The sequence below is a fragment of the Lutjanus erythropterus genome, chromosome 1, assembly GCF_056507025.1.
Source record: "Lutjanus erythropterus isolate fLutEry1 chromosome 1, fLutEry1.hap2, whole genome shotgun sequence".
In the NCBI taxonomy this organism is placed as follows: domain Eukaryota; kingdom Metazoa; phylum Chordata; class Actinopteri; order Lutjaniformes; family Lutjanidae; genus Lutjanus; species Lutjanus erythropterus.
Window position 1 is genome coordinate 8002112 of NC_139317.1, and position 24841 is coordinate 8026952.

At 37.8% G+C, this 24841-nt stretch overlaps 1 protein-coding gene across 1 annotated transcript in view; it reads right to left on the reverse strand.

Annotated features, from left to right (window-relative positions):
• Positions 1 to 2752: 2752 nt before the first annotated feature.
• Positions 2753 to 24841, reverse strand: part of LOC146332595 (uncharacterized) — a 29261-nt gene continuing 7172 nt past the window's right edge. The window contains exons 2-5 of the mRNA XM_084724291.1: positions 4898 to 6040; positions 4747 to 4809; positions 3729 to 3807; positions 2753 to 3639 (exon numbers count right to left, since the gene is read on the reverse strand). Coding sequence (XP_084580417.1) covers positions 3468 to 3639; positions 3729 to 3807; positions 4747 to 4809; positions 4898 to 6040 — 1457 coding nt within the window. The 3' untranslated portion in view covers positions 2753 to 3467. The remainder of the gene's footprint in view (positions 3640 to 3728; positions 3808 to 4746; positions 4810 to 4897; positions 6041 to 24841) is intronic.

The following is a 24841-nucleotide window of genomic DNA, read 5'->3' on the forward strand; positions in this document are numbered from 1 at the left end:
TCGGTTCATTGAGACGTGTTATGACATGTGCACGTGGGTCTGCTGCGATCGGTTTGACTCGTGGGAAGCCACAATGATTGGTCCAATTTGCAGTACAAAGGACAAAATTTGCACAGTCATGCAGGACTGTCAAATATGTTGTTTCAGCTTGAAATACGACCCGATGTCCCTCCAGATTTTCAGTCTTTCAGTTACTGATCAATTAGGAAGCAGTGACACGATAACAGTTTGTCAGATTCTGTACCTTCTTATGGCTTGCAACCTGGAACACAGGTTGAGTTATGTCCACTGTGTGAATATGGTGAATGTTTTTTTTTGTTTTTTTTGTTTTTTTCGTATTTGTGATTTCTGACAGAATTTGTCTTCTTATGTCCATAAACACCAAAGGTTCCTAAATAATACAAGCTTTTAATGTAAATGATCATGTACATCATTCATGTAAACAGATCATGATCTGAATGAAACAGTGTGGCATTATGATGTAAGTAGAGAACAGGTAAACACTGCATTACCTTTGACTGTTTGACTTATGGGATTACACTGTGCTGTCGCACACACATGGTCAGGCTTAAGAAGCAAAAGCTTAGGACTTAGACCATAAGGGGAGAGCATGTGCTCTCTAAATGTGGCAACAAACAGTACAGGATGTGTTGCAAAGAGCCGTGAAGCAGAAAATAGTGTTGGTGAAGGGTGCCCTCCCAATTATTTATTTATTTTTGTATATATGTTCTTTATGAGCAAAGCACTGAGTCTCTGTTTGTAGTCAAAAAGTATGCCTGTGTACTGGAATTTATGTATGTTCACGTGTGTTTCCTGAGAGCAAGAGATGAAGATTAAGAAGGAAAGAAAGGTGGAGGTTTGACAAAAGAAAAGTCGGGTGGTGGTGTCTCTCAGTCTCTCAGCAGCAGGCCAGTGCATTGCTCTGTGTTTTATTTCAAACTGTTTATTTCTTTATTGCTTTATGACAACCTTGCCTTGATGATGTCAACTGCAGAGTGCAGTCAAAGTGATGACTAACACATTTCTGGATAAATGTCACCACTCTTCATTTCAATAGAATACTGGGACTCAAGTTTTAGTAGAAGAGGTAAAGTTTCTCCACCCTCCAGCTTAACGACACTCAGAGCGAGGACGGCTGGGCCTTCCTCGCAAGATATTGCAGAGTTCAGTTTCGATGCAGCCAATTTGAATATAAATAGCAAGCTTGTAATTACATGTAATGCTGATTAGCTATGGTCACGTCTGTTTAGTAAGTGCACACTGAATTCTGCCTCCAGCACTCGCATAAATACCGAAGCCGTAACAACAAGGTGATTGGATGTTGGCTGTATGTGTACATGTTTTTGAGTTCAGCTCTGTATAGAAATCTGTTCAGATCTAGAAAATGGGATTATTTATTCTCTTTTCATATAAGCGACAGCTTATACGTTCATGTTTAAAGTGCCTCCTTGCACTTTGTGTATATACTCTTTAGATAAAGTGTATAAATGTATAGAATCTGACATTTTATGTAATCTATCAGAATTGTTTTTGCTATGCTAAATGTTTCTATAAAGACTATAACTATATATATATGTAACAATGTTAGCACAATGTTATTTTTTCTTTAATGGGCCACTAGTTGTTTCAGTAGGTTGTGAGTTTAGGGTTATTAATCTACAAATAATTCATACAATTTATCTGCTTTTAAGAGAAACTACTGAGCTCCCAATGGTTGTCTGGAAGGAAAGCCCAACATGTCTCACTTAATTACTAAGTGAATGTTATTTTTAGGGTCATGAGCACATTAAGGCCATTTTGTGTGCATGGGATATTGGTGTTGGCAGCTTCAGTATGTCTACATGTCATGGGACCTCGACAAGCCATCTCATGTTTGGCTCAAGCACTGCTTACCTCCAAAATGGATGAGAGTCTTCCTCAATAATCATCAGCGTACTCGGATTTCTGTCAAAAACAAGAGCATCCTTTTTAATCTGTGTAAAAGTAACACGACTTAAGACTACATTGTGTGCAGTGCATATGTAACATAACGTAAAGTCATGTAAAGTAGTGTATCATGACATATCATAGCATAACATGACATAACGTAACCTAACATAACACGTAATCTAATATACTTAGTTTGACCTAAACTATGATGTTTTCATAAGTATTTTTCTTGCCTGAACCAACCAAACCACAACACTTTCACAACAGCGTTTTGTTACCATGACAACGAGGTCAACTAGCTCTGTATGTGCTCTCCATAGAATTTAATGTGAAAAACTGGCATATCATTTGCATAGTGAAACTGGACTTTGACGTATGCACTGCATGCAGTTAAGTCTAAAGTGTTATTTGTAAGCAGGTTGCAAACGCTCATTATCTGTTAATTCATCATAGAACTTTTCCATCTGCTCCATTTATGATTGAGCCTTGATCTACATCACAATACGTTCTTAGTCAACTGGCCTGTGTAGGAAGTGTTTTCTATGAACATGTGAAATTAGATAATAAAACTTCTATTTTCTATCTGTCTTTTTGATTCTATGCACATGTTGGTCTGAGAATGTGTTCAACATTTTCCCTGCGTCTGACTTTCATTGCAATGCAAAACTTCTTTTGACTTTGACTGACTAAATGCAAGCAGGATTGAACGCACTTGTACTGAGTAAACTTTGACGGTGCACAAAAATATTTGTCAGGCAAATGGACCGAAAGTGTGTAAATGTTTTAATACGTGTGTGTAAATATGAACGGAAACAAATAAATGTTTATTGATGAGCTGCCGTTGTGTTTATTTCTCAGATGAGGGAGGAAGTGATACAGCACATGAACATTCAATAAGTGCATGTTTGCAACAGCTGAGGTGCTGCGTAGGATGTCAGGAGAAGCTAATGAGTTAGTGGGCTGAGCACTGTGCATTTACAGAGCTTCCACAATGAATGTGGGAAACCAGAGCAGCTTAATATAAGTTACAATCCACAACACAGTCTTCAATAACATTATTACATAGAGATTTAAAATATATTACAACAAAGGCACTTTAAAAAAGACATTTTCCCCAGAGTGGATATTTTCTTGTGGCCAATAACAGACCTGTGAGTTCAGCAAACACATTATTTACAATGAAAAAAAACAAGGAAATAAAACACTGTAAAGTCTTTGCAACTGCATTTGAAATAAATGACGTTTGTGCATCCTACCCAACCACTTTTGTATTTTACAGTTAACAAAACAGTCGCTATGGCAATAAATATATCAACCAAATTATTGCTGTATAGTGTCATGGTAAAGTGAAGAGTTTTTGAACATCAGACAGAAAAACCAGTCCATGATTCACATTCAGACTGGGCCCAGAGCTATGAAAGTCCACACAAACCTTTAGCTCAACAGCCCCGACAGTTTTGTTCCTCTGATCAAATTCAAACACGGACTTGCGGTTCTGTGATGAGTCTGAAGCCTCCAGAGGGGTTTGTTTGTGAACCTCAGTGTGATGAATAGTTCTCTGGAAGCTCATCCAGGGGGATGACTGTGTACTCTGCCACCTTTCCATTCTCCCTGGGATTGTCTTTGTGCATGAATGTCTCCATCTCTAGCTCCCTCTGCTGGTTTGAGGGGTTAGCTTTGGCCTGGGATGCCTGTCTGGGTCCATTCCACCTGCGCAATAAGTAATATTAGCATTAAATTGTATGCTCATGATAGTTATAGTCAAAAATATTGCCTCTTTTCTGATATTTAATACTCACTTGTCTCTGGTAGCGATGGCAACACAGAGCATTATCAGTGCTGCAACACCAACAATAAAACCAACAATGATGATCCAACCTGCAGATATGAGAGAGCTGGAGTTAATAACATGGGCTATCTTAAAGGGCCAGTTCACCCCAGAATCAAAGATTCACATTTTCCCTCTTATGTGTAGCACTATTGATCCATCTAGATAGTTTTGGTGTGAGCTGCAGAATTTTGGAGATCTTGGCTGTAGAGTTGCCTGCCCTCTCTTCAGTGTAATGGCACCAAATGGCAGACAAAAAATGTAACACTTTTTAGAAAGAAAGTAGTTCTGGTAGATTTTACTGCAGACAGAAAGTAGTTCCTCCATGAAACTGCTCATAACAAGGTCTGTGGATCATCTTGAGTAACCGGGTCAAGAAATGTGGTTTGTTTTTTTTTTGATACTTTGAGCACCATGAGTGGTGCTCAAAGTATCACCATGGTTTTACTTGAAAATAGTAAAATATTAAGCATTATTCACTTTCCCTTCAATGAGTTTACTCAATAATTTTTGAAATCCAATTTTGGGGGGTTTCTGAAAGAGTCAAAGTTTCATGTTTAGTGAACAAAGAAAAGTAAATTATCTCAACAAAAGATTAGTGTTGGTAAAACTTTTTCAAAACTTAAAAGTTTAATTTAGGCTCAAAACTCAAACATCTATTGCAGTGAGGTGCCTTGAAAGTTTTTGCTTACAGCCAATCACTGCAAGCATTTTTCTTAGAAAGAACCTTTGAAAAAAGGCATTGAATAAGTTGCTTTTTTGGTATCGATATCACTTCAAGGGCACTGGTTTTGGTACTGGTACTGGTCATTTTTTTAACAGTACACAGAGATAGCATTTAGTCCCCTGATATTCCAGAGAAGCCAGACACCTTCACAGCAGATATCTCTAAAATTTTAAATTTAATATTTAAAATAAAGTAAATATGTTGTGCAATCATGTAAAAATCTGGTTCATTAAATATGTTTTTTTTTTTTTTTTGGACTCACCTGGGGTACTGTGTCCTGCATTCGTGGGTGAATCAGGTATTTGAGGTAGAGTATTGTGTAGTCCTTCAAATGAGAACAGAAAATCACAATGAATGATGAGGAAGACAAAATAACCAAGATTACTGGCATAACAGCTGGGGTAGTTATTTACCTTCACTGTTAGCGAGGACTCCTATTCTTTCTCTTTTTATGCTCTCTTCTTTTGATTCAGAGGTTGATGATGCAGTGCTGGTTTCTGTGGTGGACATAGAGGCCATACTGGATGTTGTAGTTGCAAACGAGAGGCTGGGCCATTCTGATCCTGATCCTGATCCTGAGAAATCACCAGAGTTTTCTGTGGACAGTGCATCAGTGGGCTCTGATGGAGAGGTAACACCAGACTGAGGAGCTCGGGTGGTGGATGAATGTGAGCTGAAGTCGTCAAAGGGCATTGGGAACGGTGTTGATGTAGAACTCTGAGCATGGGGAACACTTGGGGTTGTGCTATCGTAGTGTTCATCTCCATGCAGGAAGAACACGGTGGTCGTGGACATGACAGTGGTGTCCTCAATTACGTCATTATCTGTGGACAGTGCATCAGTGGTCTCTGATGGAGAGGTAATGCCAGACTGAGGAGCTCGGGTGGTGGATGAATGTGAGCTGAAGTCGTCAGAGGGCATTGGGAACGGTGTTGATGTAGAACTCTGAGCATGGGGAACACTTGGGGTTGTGCTATCGTAGTGTTCATCTCCATGCAGGAGGAACACGGTGGTCGTGGACATGACAGTGGTGTCCTCAATTACGTCATTATCTGTGGACAGTGCATCAGCGGGCTCTGATGGAGAGGTAACACCAGACTGAGGAGCTCGGGTGGTGGATGAATGTGAGCTGAAGTCGTCAGAGGGCATTGGGAACGGTGTTGATGTAGAACTCTGAGCATGGGGAACACTTGGGGTTGTACTATCATAGTGTTCATCTCCATGCAGGAAGAACACGGTGGTCGTGGACATGACGGTGGTGTCCTCAATTGCATCATTATCCATAGACAGGGCTTCATCTGGCTGTGATGGAGAGGTAACACCAGACTGAGGTGCTTGGGTGGCGTCCTCTGGCAACACCGTGGTTGTAGAAGTTGGAGCTGTTGTTGCATCGTATGGGAACTCATGACCGCTGCCCTCTACCGTGTCACTCTCTTTGAACTCAGACATCGGCTGCTGGGTTGTTGGAACGGTCGCATTTCTTTTGGGTGATTCAGTTGTGAGAGTAGGGAGAAGAAATTCATCAACCAGATCCCTTTCCGTCTCGGCCTCTTCATCTAGGACAAAAAGACACACGGAAAAATCCACAGGTCACTTGAAGTATTTACCTACCAGCCCTGACAAGAGCAGAAAGGAAAGTTACCAGGCTTTTGTGGGGCATTACTAAATCACCACACAGGGATTATGTGCTTTGAACCAGATTCTTGTATAAACTTGTGTAGGGGTTTTGGTGAGGCGTGGTGAGAAACAGTAATGATTAACCTGGGTGACTAATCATCTATGAGTAAGTTAACAAAAGAGAAGCAGCCTCATCAAAGCATCAGTTTTATTAAGCACTTTCGACACACCCAGTATAACAAATGAGTAAACCGTGACTCTTTCTTTTCTCTATTCTAGTTGGAAGGAAGCCATTATCGGGGTTTAAGGAGGAGGAAGCAAGAGGACAAATTAGGCAAAGTGCTTTATCATATAATTTATGCAAATATTCATTGTTTTGTTTTTTTTTTGCTCATTTGAATTCATTTTAACCCCCTGTATAATCATAATAATAGTAATGATTATTACTAGCTTAATAGTGTTGATGCTTTTATATTTTATAGCACATTAGCATAATTATTGACGGAAAGAATTAGCATTTGGCATTTGCTCAAGTGCTGCACTTATGAGTAGTTTTGAAGCTCTTGTACATCCTTACATGGGACTTCAACATTTTTAATGCAACGGACGCCTTAGCTGATGTAGAGACTCAGCAGGGTCCCCTGCTACATATATTGCACTGAATAATTTCAGGTCTTCTTCTTCTCGCAAAATACATTGTTAAAGAATAAACTAGTGGATTCCAACCGAATTGCTGCTTATGAAAAAAGTAGTTCTGAGTTCACATGTTGGAGTTGTCAGTTCCTCCGAGGAAAAATTTCCTCAGAACTTCTCAGATGGTTTCATTTAAATTACTTTTTGTGCAGCATAACTTTGTCTTTTTCTCCTTCATAGCCTATTAATCACCTCATGACCGCTCAGATGTTTCTTGTGACCTTTTGGAGGGACCCGATCCTTCAGTTGAAAACCACTGGCATAAATTAACTGTGCACAAAGTTGTTGAAACTAGATACGCCTGGATATAATATCAGTCACAGGGACCATTTTTCTTTAGAACAAGCACTTTAACTTGTCATACTTTAAATTAATCGTGCTGATAATACACCGAACCATCATAAACAAAAGACTGTTAAATCTTAGTAAAGGTTAAAAAAGGTATTAAGAAGTGAATTTTAAAAACTTAACAAATGAAAATGCCTGAGAGTCAAATCACACATCTCCACTCTCCATTTCTGTCCAGTCATGTCCAGCTCTGCTGCTCCCTATGAAGTTACCGGTTGCCCAGACTTGTGTAACAGCTCTTTGGTTTCACCTTACACCAGACATACGCATTAATGCACCTCCTGGAGCAGCTCAGAACATTTTACAATGATCGCTGTGTGTAATTTGGAGGTGCACTGAAATACTACTCTGGTATTCTTACAGAAGGAGTTAGACCTGAAACATAAAGAGCATCTTAGGTGGCAGCGGAGTAAGTGCTGACTCACGGGGTAAGAAAAAGGACACCATGGGAATTATTTAAATTTCAGAGGTCTGTATTGAAGAATTACTGTATTTATTAGACTGTAAAATCCATGACTGCGTGGCCTCCTGAGTCCTGAGGTGGAGGAATGTCTCAAAGCTAAAGAATTTCACTGACCACCCATGAATATCTAAACAAATCTACCTGAATTTGGTTCTTAATTCTACAGTTTACTCCTCAAACATCACAAGGCTAATAAAATCACACAGATGCTCAGCTAAAATCAAAAGTATCGGTTTAAGTGTTTAAACGAGATACACTCTGAAAAGCAAATAAAATAAGAAAAAGGACTTTCACTCACTAGAAACAGGTGAAGAGTGGACCACAGCAAGAAGTCCCAGAAAAACCCCCAAAAGAAGATTCCTCATCTTCATGCCAGACACTTGTTATTGAGCCTTAGTCTGAAGTAGTTTCACCGCTGGCGAGCCGGAAGTGTTTGGCACACTCAACTGATAATTTGAGGCAGATGAATCATGTCGCTGTCTTTTATACACAGCAGCAGGTAGGTGTTACATTAGGACAACAATAGCCAGTGACACACAAACACACACGCACACAGAAGAGGGCTGGCACACCTGCGAACACACCCTCTTCTTCCTCACAGACACACTTTCTCACGCTTTTTTTTTTCTTTCTCACACACTTTCCAGTTTTTGTTCAGGAAGTTTCAGATACTGGAAGATGATGAAAATCAGGAAAGATGGCATCTGTTTCTTATGAATTACGCTTGAATGATCTACTCCTTCAGTTCCATATAATACACAATAAAAACACTTTTTATGAGGCTTCAAATATAGAAGCTTCAACTGTTTTCTTTATGTTGTAAGTGACCAGACTCAAACCAAAAGAACAGTGGACCTGAGAAAAGTGGAGACAAAAGCATGTATGTATACATATATATATATATATAGGTTAATATAGGTTACTTAGAAGCATCATTATTAAAATATATATATATATATATATATATATATATATATATATATATATATATATATATATATATATATATATATATATATATATATATATATATATACACATATATATATGTATACATATATATATATATTTTAATAATGATGCTTCTAAGTAACCTATATACAAATAAGATAATAAGCAAGAAGCTGCATAGTTGTCAGATTCTCCTTGAAATCAGATCATATGCAAACTGGAAGAGCCTCTGTTTACATTTTCTCTGGCAGTTACAGTGAGTCATATGCCACATAAAGGGAGAAAGGAAGGGATATTCATTTAGATCATTTTCTTTTATATTATATTCTGTGGTTATAACAGTAGACATACTGTGCTCCAACATCAACAACGCTTAAAAGTTACTTGCAGCTGCTTTAAAGTCTTAAAATAAAATGACAGTTGTAAACTCTAACTGATCAATGTTTAATAGAACAAAACTGGTGGCAACTGTTTTTTTGTTTTTGTTTTTTAATTTCTTGTTATTTCCCTTTAACATTTAGTGGTACAGTACATAAGCATGTTCAAAGAGTTTAGGCCTCCCCTCAATGTCCATGCGTTATTTCAAGAAGCAGGAATGAATAATCCTTTTCATCCATGGGCGCCGAGAAAACAAATAAATACACAGGAAGAAAAAATAGGTTGTTACATTTTCAATCAGTCAGTCAGAATAGAAAATAAACCAATTGAGCAATTTAAAAAAATGAAGTTATTGGGGACCATTTAGTTAAAATGCATCTGTTTTTAATTGTCACATTGCAGTTATGTTTTCCATGCAATAAACACCCTTAACTCTCTCCCTGCAGTGCGTTATTGAGGGGGGCTGCAGCCTCAGCCAGGCAATTAAAAGTAGGACTCTCAATAATAATATCTGGTTGTTAATGTTGTCTATATCGTCTGGTAATATTCCCAATATAAAGTCTAAACAGTTTTTTTTAATTCTTTTTGCATATTCTGCCAATATTCTAGAAGTTGTGGGCCGTCCCAAAAGACGTGCGTGTGGTCTCATTCTGACGGTCCAGTCAGATTCCTGACTGTGGGATTCAGATTCCTACCAGGTGGGACAGTTGGTTATTTTATGTCCCTCTCTGCACAATAGTTCCCAGTTTGGTGGCAACTGGTTCAACATGACAATTTTTTTAAAAAGCACTTCATATTCATCTTTGTATTCATACAGAATAGGTATATACATACACACGAGATGTACAAACATAAGAGCAAAGAGAAATAAAACAATTACAGCTGCAACAATTAGTGAAATTCAGAACTTTTTGATGATCAATCAACCGTTTCAGTCTTCTTTTTTTTAAAGCAAAAATGTCAAACATTTGCTGATCCCAGGTTCTTGGGAAGATTTGCTGTCATTTATGATGAAGAGGCTCTGAACTATTGGCTGGACAAAAGAAGCAATTTAAAGATGTGACTTAAGGCTCTGGAAAATTGTCATGAGCATTTTTCAAAAATGTAGGACATTTTATAGACTAAAAGATTAATGAAAAACAATTAATCATGAAAATGATCAGCAGATTATAGTTGCAGCCCTGGAAACAATAAACCCCAAAGGAGAAAACTTACAATAATAGGATGATAAAAAGGAGTGGAATATCAAATATATGGGGGGGGGGGCAGAACTTTTACATGAAATAATATTGTTATCAAGTTCACAGGACAGGTTGACAACAGACTCTGCTTATTTTGCTTATATAGAGTTGAAAAAACAGTAAGGATAATTAAGACATTGTTTATTTCTCATAAACCTGCTGCTTTTATTTATTTAGCAGTTGTAGGCTATATTTAACCAAGGCATGCCAGTTAATTAAATTATGATGGGTTTGTGCATGCGCAACAGACACCGGTATTATAACTGACCTATGTTGCAATGTTAACAAAAGTGAAAAATAATTTGTGTATCTGTCCCATGATTCTGATCCACTCTAAAATTAAATGGGCTCTCAATGGCCTATGTAATACTCTTACACCAAGTTTAGTGAAAGCTGGGCCGGTAGTTTTTCTGTAACCCTGCTGTCAGACAAACGAACAAACTGAAAACATAACCTTCCCAGCGAGGTAACAAATAAACAAATGGACCGTGATAACATCTAACGAAGCTGAACTACCAGTGTAATTACAAACAGCACGATGAAATTACTCTGCACACTGTGTGAAACTGCATTCACGGAAGTATAAAATCCGTTGGCTGACAGTTGGGGAAAAAACCCTTGGAAGCTGCTCAACATCTCCGTGAATGACAGGATGAATTATGTGCGGTTCTGAAGATGCATGAAACAACACTCCCTTTTTCATCAGTGCTTCCTCGTTATTCTATCTTCCAGAATTTCCATGTCACAGGAGAAGAGTTTCAAGGCAACAAGAATGTTCACTTTTAGGCTTGTTTCATAATTTTCATACGTAATTTTAGACCTCTCCAGACAGATTTTGCCACAAACTCAGCTCAGTGTCATCCCCCTGTCGGCAGTGTGTACTGTATACAATGACTGTAATGATTTGGCTGGTATTTGACGGAAACTAATGCGTCACTGCAGAGCTTCAGCCTCGGGCAATCTGCCATAGTCATGGATTTGCGACAGTCGTCATGAATTACTCAGCAAAGTGTGGGTGAGCGCTTGTCCAGACCTGCCTTCCACACCCAGATGAGATTCATTTCTGTTACTGTTAAGACTGGAATTTGGCAATATATTAGCAATGATGCATAGCAGGAATAACCTCAAGGCCCAAGCACAGATCTTGTGTTCACAAGCATGCATTGCTTAGCTTTCGCTGGCCAGACGCCTCCGATGAATCAGTGTTCAGTATTTTCTCGTGGTGTGATTGTCTCATGACAGCGTGAGGCACAGCAGACGGCACGTTGTATATGGGACAAGTGAAATCCTATGAGGATCAGCCATCAGCCAGTTTTTAAACAAATTATTTTAATATAGGTCAAACACCAATAATATGAAAGAAGTTTATCACTTTATATAGTTTGACACTTTATTAGAGGGTGTTTAGGGACACATAACAACAGATCTGCTTTGTAAAGTAAAGAAAAAATCACATATCTGCTACTTTGGACACACCTTCTTTGCAGTGTGAGATGGATGCCTACTTCTCAAATCTCAGATCTCAAATCAAATCATGTGACTACAGCATTACAATGAGTCTGTGCAGTCAAACATAGATATGAAAGTATCTCTCTACCTCTATAATTTTAGCATTTAAATGGTAGCTTTGGTTCAAATGTTGTTTTTAACATATAATTAGCATATATGTGATTTCGCTTTGGTTTACAGTACAGTTCTGTTGTAAGTTGTCTGCAGTTACCCTATAATAAAGTCTATTAGGTTTCAAACAATAGAAAATAATCCTGTCATAATGTGACCCAAATTACCCTCTAATAAACTTGAATAAAGGTCTAACAGTGTGGAACAATGCACTTTAATTTACAGTACAGTTATGTCATAATGTGTCTCAAATCATCCTTTAATAAGGGTCTAACAGTGCAGAACAAAACACTTCCAACAAGGGTCTAATACTGTCTGAGAAAGAACATATTATTTCTAGTTTTCGTCTAATTTGATGCAAAGTATGACTTATTACATCTTATTAAGTGACCACATATTGTCCTTTGAATACTTGGCTTATAATAAAACATGCATTTTTTTTTTTTTTTTTTTTAGGGAAATCATGGACAGGATTTCGGAGCAGTAAAATAACGTCAGTAGTTTGAGGAAAAGGCTGAGATGTAACGATGAAGGCTAACTGGCTGATGTGTTTCATCATCCTGGAGACTTCAATGGCTTCAGCTAACATGAGGGTGAATCAATAATGACTGAATTCTCATTTTGGGGGTGAGCTTTTACTTTACATTTTGAGATATTTGGACTCGGAGCAATATTTCGCTTTGGTTGAACATTTTTCATTTTTCAAAAGCGAGCCTTGATGCCGAGCGGTGAACATTTGGCCCCTGGTGTTGTGAGGGGTTTTTTTTTCTTCCAAAAATATAAGTGCAGTTAAATCTTGAAAAGTGAAACAGTCTGAATTTCAAAAATGTGGTCTGAACACAAGCACTGCCGGCCAAATTTCTCACACATGAAGAGAATTTAAAGGGAGAGTTCAGGTTATTTGAAGTGGGGTTGTATAAGGTCCTCATCAGCAGTCAGTGTACAGACGCTAAGCAATGAACTGTTTTTGACAAGGTCAGCAGCAAAAGGTATTTTATTTAGCCATAATATGCAAAGATAATCCCTTTAAATCATTTATGACCCTCTAGAAGTGTGTGATGTTGGCTGTTTCTGCAGAGACCCTGCCCTCTACCTGTTATTTCTTATTTTCTCATTATTTTTGCTGTGCTCGGGATGCATTAGCAACCGAGGACATCAGTATTTGATGCCCTGGGAGTGAGACTCAACAATCCTCCTGGTGTGTTTATGAACAGCACAGACAAATCTTTCTGATGCTAGACATCCACCTAAAAATATTAATATCAGTTTAAATGTGCACTATATGCACAATATTTTCACTGCTTAACTTCACCTTTAGACAGTCCTTTTCTGACAGGAAGCTGCTGTTATATAAGGCAAATATCGCTCTCTCCAAACCAACCAAACTCCATGGGCAAAATGAGTTCTTTTACCTCGCAGAACACAGGAGTTGGTAGACCACCGCCGCCTTGATCTGTTGCTTTGTTTTTATCGTTGTGAGACTTTGAAGTTTTATAAGAACAGTTCACATTCACCAAAGTCTCACAATAACACAAACAAACTAACAGATCAAGGCAGCAGCAGACCAGCAGCTCCCATTCTTCTGTGAGGTAAAATTACTTATTCTGCCTGTGGAGTTTGGCTGGATTGAAGAGAGGAACGTTTGGCTTTCCCATCAGAAATGTCTGTCTTACGGCAAAGTAAAGCAGTGAAAATATTCTAAATAGAACGTTCATTTGGAGCGATACTCATTTTTTGTGTGAACCCTTTATAAGTGGTTAAAATACATTTTGTTGCTGACACTGACTATTGATAAGTACCTCTTCCAAACCTGCTTCAAATTATCTGAACTATCCCATTAAGGGGATTAATTTTTTTTCTCAAGTGATTCTAAAAAGAAACACACACACACACACACACACACTCATCCATCTCTGTGTTGCAACTCTAAAACATGGAACGGGATTTTCTCTGTGTTCATGTACAGTCAAATGTATGAATGGATAAACTCTTGCAAAGCAGCAGAACACAGGGTCTTTCAGGGGCAGGTCCACTGGGCATGTGCAGACCAATTAGCAGCCACTGTAACAGGCTCCCTCCCTCCACCATGCTGTTATCTCATGTTTCATGGCAGCAACCATTGTTCCCGTCTCCAAAATCCCGAGGCAACTGAGCCCAACGACCTGTGTGCTGTAGAGCTCACATCTATTACCGCCATGAATAATCGAGAGAAACCACTCATAACCTTTATCGCCTCTATTCTGCCATGGACAAATATCTACCCCAGCTGACACATTTCTGCATTAGATTCATTAAAAAACACATAATAGCTGCGCTCAATGCTGCCTCTTTCTTACAATAAAGTTTTTATGAAGGAATAACAGTCTTGTTTGCTTTGCAACTGCACAACTTTGACCATATCAGTGAGGTGTGATAATGATTTACAAACAGAGGGAAAGATAAAGTAATCTTTCATCCGAAATGGAAAGATTATATTCGCTGGATGTTTGGGAAGTTGATGCATCATTTTTCACCCAGATCATCCTAAATATACCAGTGGTGGAACAGAGTACAGAGTAACAGAGCACTGTTACGTTACTGAAATTTTACTAATTTATGACTAAAACTACAAACTTAAGTAAAAGTACAAAGTATTCTTCTCAAAAACTACTTGGAGTATTATTTACTTTTAAATAAATCCAAACTCCTGCTCTGTTCTGCTCAGTGGTCACTGTCACTTTTCTAAACCTGTGCAGCATTTTATTTTCTTTCCGTGCGCATGTCACGGTTGTCATCGGCACTTTGTTCCCCGTGTTCTGGTGGCTTTTAAAGGATGAAAATTTTAAAAAAAATCATATAAATAAATAACTGTCTTGCACATTGGGTCACCCTAGAGGGCATTTTATCATGTTTTACCTACCAAAGGGGCATCCAAGAGGGCACATTTGCTGTGTTTTTCTTTTAATGTAAGGGCACTGGGGGTTAGACCTACACAAAAGGACCTAGCAAGCTAACATTACTGAGCATGAAAATGTTTATGTGTTACTTGGCAACAGTCCAGTCCCTGTCCAGCTGCAGAACCAGTTATGTTGGGGAAGCCAAATAAATGTTTAAATGAAGAAATAATTCATCATTTGTTGTCACTTATTACTGTTAATTAGTAAATGGTGCTTGAAGAACTGTTGCTGCTGCTGATGTTGTGATTATCTTCTACACTTGGTCTGTGGCCTTGTGCCTACGACTGAATCACAGCCATGTAGATATTCAGTACAACAGCACTCCCTCTTGATATTGGTACACTACTGAATATCAAATCAATGCTTACTCTATTTGTTCAAACAATTTAAATATAAAGTTAGAGAGCATGCAATAATAGAATTCAGTAAAGGAAACTGAATAAACAAACATGTATATATAATCATGCATATGCACTGCCTACAAGTTTGAAATTAAATTAAAAGCCCCTTTACAAACAGGTTTTCCAAAACATTAGAAAAGTATTAAGTTTCTCCTAAAAATCATTGGTTTTCTCTGACTTTTTGTTCCCTGTTTGGTAGGTGGTGAATCACCATAGAGTGAAATGAATTCTGGGACACTGGTGAGTCAATGGCAGGGGATTCCAAGGAAACGCAGAGTAATGACGTCAGTTTAAAAACAGACTGTAACTCTAAAATAATGAGCAAACTGTTTGGTATCTGCACTGTAGCTGTAAATCTTTTAAGGGACTTGTAGAACGGACTTGCAAAAGCAATTGATAAAATTAAGTGAATTATCTACAGTGCTTGAGAACTATCGTTACCTAATCAAAGTTAACCGTTTTTAAGTGTATAAGCTGTACTTGTGCTTACTTTGGTTCATTTCTGTTACTGTTAAGCTCGAGGCTCAAACACTAATCTTGTGTTCACAAACGTGATACTTAGCTTTCCCCCGGCTAGACACTGATTCAGTATTCAAATTTTTCTCATGGTGTGATTGTCTCGTGACAGGTAACCGCAGACAGTATGTGGGTCTAATGAAATCCTATGAGGCAATATGGGAAGTCAGTGTCACCAGAGTCATTTAGTCAAATGATTTTAATGTTTAATTCCTTACAGAATATTGCTCTTTGAATACTTGGGTTTTATTAAAACATGCATTTTTTTTTATGGGAAATATGATCAGGTCAGAGCAGTAAAATAACATCAGTAGTTTCAGGGAAAAGGCTGAGCTGTAACAAAGAAGGTTTGTTTCATCACCCTGGAAACTTCAATAGTCTCAACTGTTACATCACTATAATACTACGCCAAGTAGATTACATGGTGAAACTTATACTAAAGTATAGGTAAAAGTACAGACTTGAAAATCTACTCATGAAAGTATCCAAAAAAAACCCTACTTAAATACAGTAACTAGTAATTGTAACTAGTCACTTTCACCCCTGATGGTGACCAAATTCTCACTGTGGCTTGCTGAGCTTATCAGGGAGGTGTCATGCAATGGATTTGACAGCTGCAAATAAAATAACTGTAGTGAGTTAGCATTGCAGATAACTTTATTGTTAACTGTTATTAATTGTATACGCAAGGAGGAGCAGCAAGAGGAGGGAAAACATCGAATGAGTTCCTCTATTGGTATCAGTGTCACTTTAAGGATACTGGTATTGGTACTAGTATCAAATTTATTTAGCAGATACCCAGTCCTAGTGGTTATGGTTTTATTATTGTTTTGGACATTTATTATTGTTTGGGACATTTCCCTACCATCTCTACCCAATTCTACGGCCTTGCCTTAACCAAAAACACTGCCCACATTCAGCATGACAAGATAAGAATCTCGCCAAGCTCGCCTGCATTTATGGATGCATGGCCGTGCTCTAATGCTGGAACATTATTATGATTATGTAATCAACCATCAGGTGGTTTTTCTTAGGGTGTGGCTTCTAATAATGATTGTTGATCTTTAAGAAAGCCTGAGGGCTGCAGGCTCATCTGAATAAAATAGAAATGCATACAGGTACTTCTGACCAAGTACTCTGAGTGACCAACTTGAAATTTAAAACAGGCTGGTGTTTAAACCTACAAGACAGCGCACCGTCTTCATCACTAAAAACATTACTCCACCCATAGAGGGGATGCATTTCAAAGTTTTTAGTAATGAAAATAAATCATAAACCACAGTGGGTGTATATAGACTATATGACCTCCTGTTAGGCTATTGTTTAAGTAACTAATATAGAATAATTAAATCAGCTTTCTTTAATGACTATAATTTATGGTGCTGTCAGATTGCAGGCTGGAGGGCAAACAGGTTTGTGACTGCAGTGAGAATGTTGTTTTTGAAAAGCGAAACACCAACACACGTAGATTGAAACTGAAACTTACATAAGATAAAAACATGATGTGAATTCTGGGAATCTATGCTCTTTAAATTAAAATACATTTTGAGTTTTTGATTTCACAACACCGTGGAGTTATTAAAAGTGTTGGATCACATGGAAACTTTACCAGCTTTGGCCTGGTGAGTCTGTAAGACGCTGCAACTAATTTAAAAATACATGTGAAGTTTGTGCAGCAGCAGCTAAATCTGCCCATGGAAAAAAAAATATTTTTTTTCAGCAGATATTTTAGTTACAGCAAGACTCAGGTTTTTGTTTACATGTGTGGTATTTATCCAGTTTGAGAAATTCCACAATGAAAGCATTAATGTTATCTCCAGTTGGCTGCTGATGCAAGAGGGACAATAAATAATGTCTGGTTCTTGTCATTACTAAGGATCAGCTTTCTTGCAGGAGTAGTAAACTTGGTTTCATCACATAGTGTGGTGGAGGATACTCTCTCAGTGCAGGTGAACTTGTTATTGTGTAGTGTTGGTGAATGCAGCCCTGGCCTGACTCCTCCCTTGCCCAATTCCATGATTAGGGCTATAGAATACACCTGTTTGGCATTTTTCTCCCCCTTTGCCTCCAGCATTCTGTCCCTGCTATGGCTGGTAGTGTTTGGTGTCCTAATATGTACATGACGTGACCATTTTTCAGTATATAAAAGTTGGCTGCCCTTTGTTTTAGCCCTTTGTTTGTTGTGTTGCCCTCCAGCTCACCCGAGTGATCCCATGTGTTAAAGCAAGGTCTCAACTCCAAAGTATATTTGTATGCAATATGGTGAGCCTGGTTAATTCTGTTTTTCCCTCCTTATGCAGCATCACCTGCTGCTGTTTCACCACTTTGCTTTTTGGATTGTTTTCCCCTTCACTGTTAACTCGTATTGTTTGTTTTGCTTGAGTTATTATTTTGACATATTTTGCATATTTGTAAAATCAACGGTGTTATGTATTTGTTTGTTTCTGAATCTTTTGTATTTCCTGTCAGAAGCAGACAGCTATATTGTTTGGAAGTGAGGCACCCATGGTGAAGTCCCTTCACTTTATGCATGTGAGTAAATGTACTGAGAAACAATACAGATGACACACTCCCTTGTTTTTTAGTTTGCATTGGACTGTGTCTTATTTAATTTATTGTTCACTTTTAGAATTAAATCAAGGTGTGTTGTAGTGATAATTGTAATAACTTAATGTAATTTACCTTAGTCTGTAAAATACTTTCCTTCCCAGCAGCTCCAGTCCCTGTCTGTTCAATTTCACTTATTAAAATAAAATATTTAGTTTTCTGGTAAAAACACATCTATCTTGTTAGTCTGTGTGCCTTATCTATTTTTTAAACTATATTCTTTTTGTTTGTTTTTTTAAGGAGTATTTCCTGGTGTTCAGTTCCCCAGATGTTTTCCGGTTATTAGTCAGGAGATAACATTAGCACAAAGTTTTTATTTTGAGAACAACACAATATGAATACATTATATCTTATTTTGTTGGTAACCATTGTATAATCTCAATATTGCACTCCAAGGTGAGTTTTACCATAATTATTAGCACTGCAGTGATGAATGAATGTCCTTAAGAGGACAACTTTTTTTTTTACTTTTGATAACATTACAGAGCCTGTAGTCTTTCACTTTTATTTGAACCAATAAGTTGACTCACACTTCTACTTTTACCAGTCATTTTTGCCGCCTCTGTTCTGTTGTCATTTTATTCTCACCTGTCTGCTCAGGTGGCTGATTGCTGGCTGGTTGCAAGTTGACCAGCGCATGTAGGGGTGACCAGTTGTCCCACCTTATGTGGGACTTCACAGCATTATATTCCCTTGTCCCACATCCCACATATTGAGACAGTGTCCCATATTTTGATTGGCTCTAGTTCTCAAAAGTCAAACCACTGCATGACAGAAGCTTTTTAAAAAATCTGGCTTTTATCCAACCGCTTTGAAGAAAGCAGGTAGGCTGTTATCACAGGGTTGTTTGATGTCAATCACAATGTGCATATGTGGGTCAAGTCACATGTCACCATCTTTGCTACCCTCTGCCCAACAGGGAGAATATCAAGCCAACCCAATGTACGCAAACGACTCAAATTTAGGCTGAATATAATGGAAACTACAATCAGTAATCAGTCAATCAAATGGGCAGCAGTGGCCACACCTGAAATCTAATTGGCCACCCAGTTTTTTCCTATGCTTTAAATAATAAATCATGAAAATAAAAGTATTTTTCACGACGATGTGGAGGATGAATTTAGGAGTCTGAAGACGTACAATGGAGGTACGATTTTCTTTTGAGGACTTAAAGAATAAAGTGTGGAAGCAGGTGCAAATGTTAAATGCAGGAATATTAAAAACTATAAGATACTGTGATGTTAGTATTTAAAACAGATGATGAGAAATGGTACATTAATGTGCTCGTGTGTGCACGCTGCATGCCGCCCCTGCATAAGTCAATGCCCCATTTGGGCCACCCCTGTCAATAAAGTTTGGGAACGCCCCTGTACGGTCACCCTACATGCATGGACTGTGGACAACACAGGAATGGGACAGGAAAGGAGTCACTCTCCCAGAACTGGGACAGGACAGATTTTTTTTTTTTAACTGATTATATACAACTTGTGTGAGTTATCATTGTTTACTCTGCTGTTGGCTAGATGTGGTACTTTGTTTTCTTGCTGCTCCGATTTGGTTTGATGAGAGTGGGATATTTGAATAGAGGGCCGAGTTCACTTGATTTTGTCACACCCAACAAAATACAGTAGCTGACTTCCTGAACAATTCACAAGTTTGATGATCTGGAAACCAGTTTGAGACACACCCAGTGTTTGTGTTTCCATGGTGCTAACTGTTTGAGTGATGAAGGAGGCCAAAACACAAATGGCTCCTCCCCGAATCTGATTTGGCTTTATCGCAGCTGATGGCGTCACTGGCAGAACCTGACATGGCAAGACATGAAAATAAAACATGGCAGGCAATTAGTTTGTTTAAAATGAGCCGCTCCTTTTCAGTTGTAAATTAAACTATGCCCCACAGGTTAAAGGAGGTATGATACCTGGGATGGGCCAATTTAAACTGATGTAACATGTCAAATTTGTTGCAAATAGACCTGCAATAAAAATCAGCAAAACGGCTCATAAACCTACTGGGCAGTCTGTGTTACCTGTCAGATCAAAACATGAACAGGATTATATCAATTAAATAAAAATCTTGTACTGTATAGTACAATTGTTGCTGTAAAAATAGTCTGGCTTTGATGATTAATCCTACACTGAAAAAAAGAAAATTGATGTACCAACTTTAAAAAAAAAAACTTCAATTAGTAATACACAAAAGATTTTTTCCCAGTCATGTTAGCAAGTTATATGAACACAATTTCTTTAAGTAAAATTGTTTTCAAATCAACATTTTGCATTAATGCAACTTAAATTTAAGGCAGACTAAAAGTTTCAGATTTTCCAACTTAATTATTAGCTATACCGAAAAGTAAAATATGTAAGGGATTATGTACAGTGAGCAGGTCATTATTGTGAAATAACCTCCCACAGGTTGGTGCAATAATGGCCTGCTCACTGAACATTATCCCATTCATTACATGACTGTTTAAAAAAAATAATTTGACACAATTGTTAATTTAGAAATGATTTTATTGGATTTAAAAATTATTTTATTGCTCCTTCAGAGTCAATGATCAGAACTACATCCATAGCGACAGTCTCCTCTTCATAGCAACATCCCGTTCTTCATAGCAACAGTCTGATATACAGAAATAACACACCTTAGAATGGAACTGACCAATCAGAATCAAGTATTCAGCAAAGCCGTGTAATAATCTTCCAGAACACCTTAATAGTATGGGCTCAGGAAAAGTAGCTTTTTATAGTCATCTTAGTGCGTTATTTTATTTGTTAAATATAATAATGTTAGCATGACTTAACATTAGCCTGACTTCATGATAGCTGATTTCATCCAGTGAGTTTACAAAAACTTAAACAACACAGTTTAACCGATTCAGGTGGACCATAATGTCTAAAATACTATGTGATGTAATACATTATTTGATCACAAAATATAATTTTGTCTTGCATTAGACTGACTTTCTTCATGAGTCACCAAGAGAAAATGGCAACTGAGCTGCAGGTGTAAAAATCTGGAACACACGTGACTGTCGTGCTACTTTCACTTTCACATCAGATGTACAATTCTAAAAGAAACCTAACTAACATGCTTTTACTGAAATGAGAATAGCAGGTTAAGGCATCACTGAAGTGCAAATCTGAATGGGACTCGTTCAAAACATTTAATCATTTTAACTGCTAATAAAATATACTTTTTATAGTGCAGTTAAAAAAAATGAGACAGTTATGTTTTTATGCCACAGGGAACTTGATATAAGACCTTCCTCAGGTTTGAATAACTGTAGAACTGTAATTATCAGGCTGAGTTTCTTTTCCTGGTTGATTTAGTTGTAATTTTCTTTTCCTGGTTGTTCAAAAGCAGCTGCCAGGCTCCTAAGCTTGATCCGCGTGTCATTTTCAGCTTTGCCATTCTGAAATGATTGATTATTAGTTTGTTAAAACTTTTGTCATGTTCTTTGTAGACTGACTTTTTATTAATACCTGCTGTTCTGCTATTTATGAAAGTCTGACATTTACTCTGTTCTCTTTTACAATAAATCACATTTCATGGCACTCTAGTTGTTCTAATATGAACAAACAATATCAACCAAACCCAAAATGGTACCATGTTGTCTCTAGGTAATGTTTCCATTTTTACCCATTTTTTTGCCGTCTAAACTCACACAATATAGAATCATGGTGCAAAACTAAAAAAGAGGCAGGACCCTGAAGAAAAAAAAAATCAGATGAACAACTTTTACTTAAATTATTTTAATTAATTATTATTTTAAATTAAATGTACTTTATTTGAAATGTACGTGATAGAAAACTGTTAAAATGTAAATGTTACCTTGAAGTAAGGTAACAGAAGTACCTTAAAGTATCCATAAAATGTGTGTTGTATTCACATTACTGTCACAGAAAACTAAAGAAAAAGAAAATATTCACATTTGTGACACTGAAATCAGAGAATTTGCTTATTTTTTTTCTTAGAAAATGACTCAAAACATTTAATCAATTATCAAAATACCTGACGATTAATCCAATAATTGACCAAATCATTGCAGCTCTGTTGGTTATCTTTTTTTTATGTAATTTTTAACTTGCCATATTTTAAACATGTAATCAATTAATCATTTACAATGTAACTATAATCTAATCACATAATTTTCAAATGTACTCTGGTGTGATAGTTACATGATCCTGAGTAAATTTAATCCATAACTACCCAACCTTGGTTATATTAATGACTTACCTGACTCAACTTCTCAACTTTACTTTGTGCCAGCAGTGAAGTGTGAGAATTTTATGACACTCGACTCTTCACTCAGAGCCTCGTTGACTCAGAATTAAGTTTTGGCAAAACAGGGACTTTCACAGAGGCTCTCAGGGCTCTTTGCTGTTACCTTCTTCCCACGTGCAACAGGACCGGGAGTCTGTTCAGCAGGAAACACGGAGCTGTGAGGAGGAGTGGCTGCACGGAGCAGTCGCAGCCTGTTCCAGGTAGAGATCCTTTAAGGCAACAGACAGCGTGTTCAGACTGGATGCACAAATTCTCAAATGACGGTCGCTAATTTATCACCCTCTTTGAATAAAATCACATTTGCATGTATGGGTTGTGAATGCAGTGTTTGTGTATACATGTACATAAGACCCCAGGCATAAACAGCATCAGATTTATGAGTCTCTAACATTTAAATTTGTTTATTCCTGCTGTGCTGCTTGGAACCTTTTCAGCGTTTAGCCTAGAACCCGACATAAATGGTTACGCCTAGAAACATCCGTGAAAGGTGTCACTCAAAGTCCTTGCTAAAAGGTTCTGCAGAGAGAGAACCCTTCTATGGTATAATGGTTCTGCCCAGGGGCCTCTCTGAGGGTTCTAGCCAGAATCTTACCACCCTGTAAGGGTGCTGACAAGAACCCAGGGTTCCTGGGTTTTATCTAGAGCCCACCCAGGGGGTTCTACCGAGAGCCTTTTTATATTCCATGCATTTTTATCTAGAACCCATAGTCCTTATAGTCCAAAGGGTTTATCTAGAGCTCACCCAGGGTTTCTGTCGAGAACCCTTTTATATTATGATAGAAAGAACCCCTGATGAAACAGTTCTTTGAGGATTTCAACAATCCTTTCCTCAAAAAAATGTTCTTCAGATGCAAATGGACCTGGAAGTGGAATCCTGATTTCTAAGAGTTAATATGCAGTACAGCATAAAAATTCGACCTGTGTGATTTATGTTTGTTATCTGGATATATGTTTATTCTATATGCCTGTGTTCGGCGATTTACTCAGAAAGTGAAGATGTGTAATAAGTTACTTTTTTATTTATAATTCCTTCAATAACTAATATTAAAACTTTACTTATTACTTGGTATTTCATATTTTGTTGGTGGCCTTGTTGTGTTCCAAAGCTGAAATGCTGATCCACACAGAGAGAGCATTTGTTGTTGCTGTCCAGATGTTGGCTGTGGTGGAAACAAAATGGACCTCTCTGACTGTGGCCTTCAGATTAGATTCCATCACCACAGAATGACAAAACTTCCAGCTGGAGAAAATATGTCTCCCCCTCATCCTCCGTCCTTTGTTTAGCTTTTTGGACCAGCAGCGGACATCACCCGCCACACGTACTCATCATCATAACGTAGGTTAGTTAGCTTAAAAAGTAACTCAGTATCTCAGAGTTACTTTGATTAATAACTGTATTAATAACTGATTTGGACATTGTAATATTTTGCACAACATATTAAAGGGCAGCTTCAATGTTGAACTCTGATGATACCATGGAGGGTATCAAAAAGATTTGTCTGATATGCAGGCAGAGACTATAGAACATGTTTAATAATGAGGAGATACTTCCTGGGAAGAGAAAGGTTAAAAGATTCGAACAATTAATCCACACCCTCATGTCCTCCTTCCTAGACCGCTGTAACTCATCATTCACTTGCCAAAATGATGCAGCAGTTGCCCGTTTACGGCTGGTTCAGAATGAAGCAGCAGGACTTCACACAAACCCTCGACGTATGGGAACACGTCACTCCAGTCCCGGCAGAGCTACATCGGCTCCCCATCCGGCGCAGAATTCAATTTCGGATCCTATTGATCACTTTCAAGTCCCCACATGGTCTGGCTCCACTTTACATCTCAGAACTCCTCGCCCCTTACTCTGCCCCAAGCCTCCTCATGTCAGAGAATCAAATGTTGTTAAAAGGTTCAGGCTTAAAACAAAAGGAGATAATGATTTTACTGTGGAACAAACTTCCTCTCAGCATCAGAGCAGCTGAGTCACTGCCCCAGTTTAAAAAAGCTTCTAAAAACCCACCTGTACAGGCTGCAATTGTGTCATATTGTTATGTATTTAAATATTTTAACACTGTTCTTTTTATATGTTGTTTTTCTCTCTACACTTTATTGCACGATGTTGCCTTTAAATTGTGGTTTTATTTCACTGTATCTTTATTTTGTGAAGCTCTGGATTTAAAAGGCGCTGCAAAGATAAAGGTTTATTTAGATAAATTAATGGCCAGAATAAGCAATAAGCCAGTAAAATGGATTACTATTAAGCACTATATCAGTACTTTGCACAAACTCATTTACCAATGCAGAA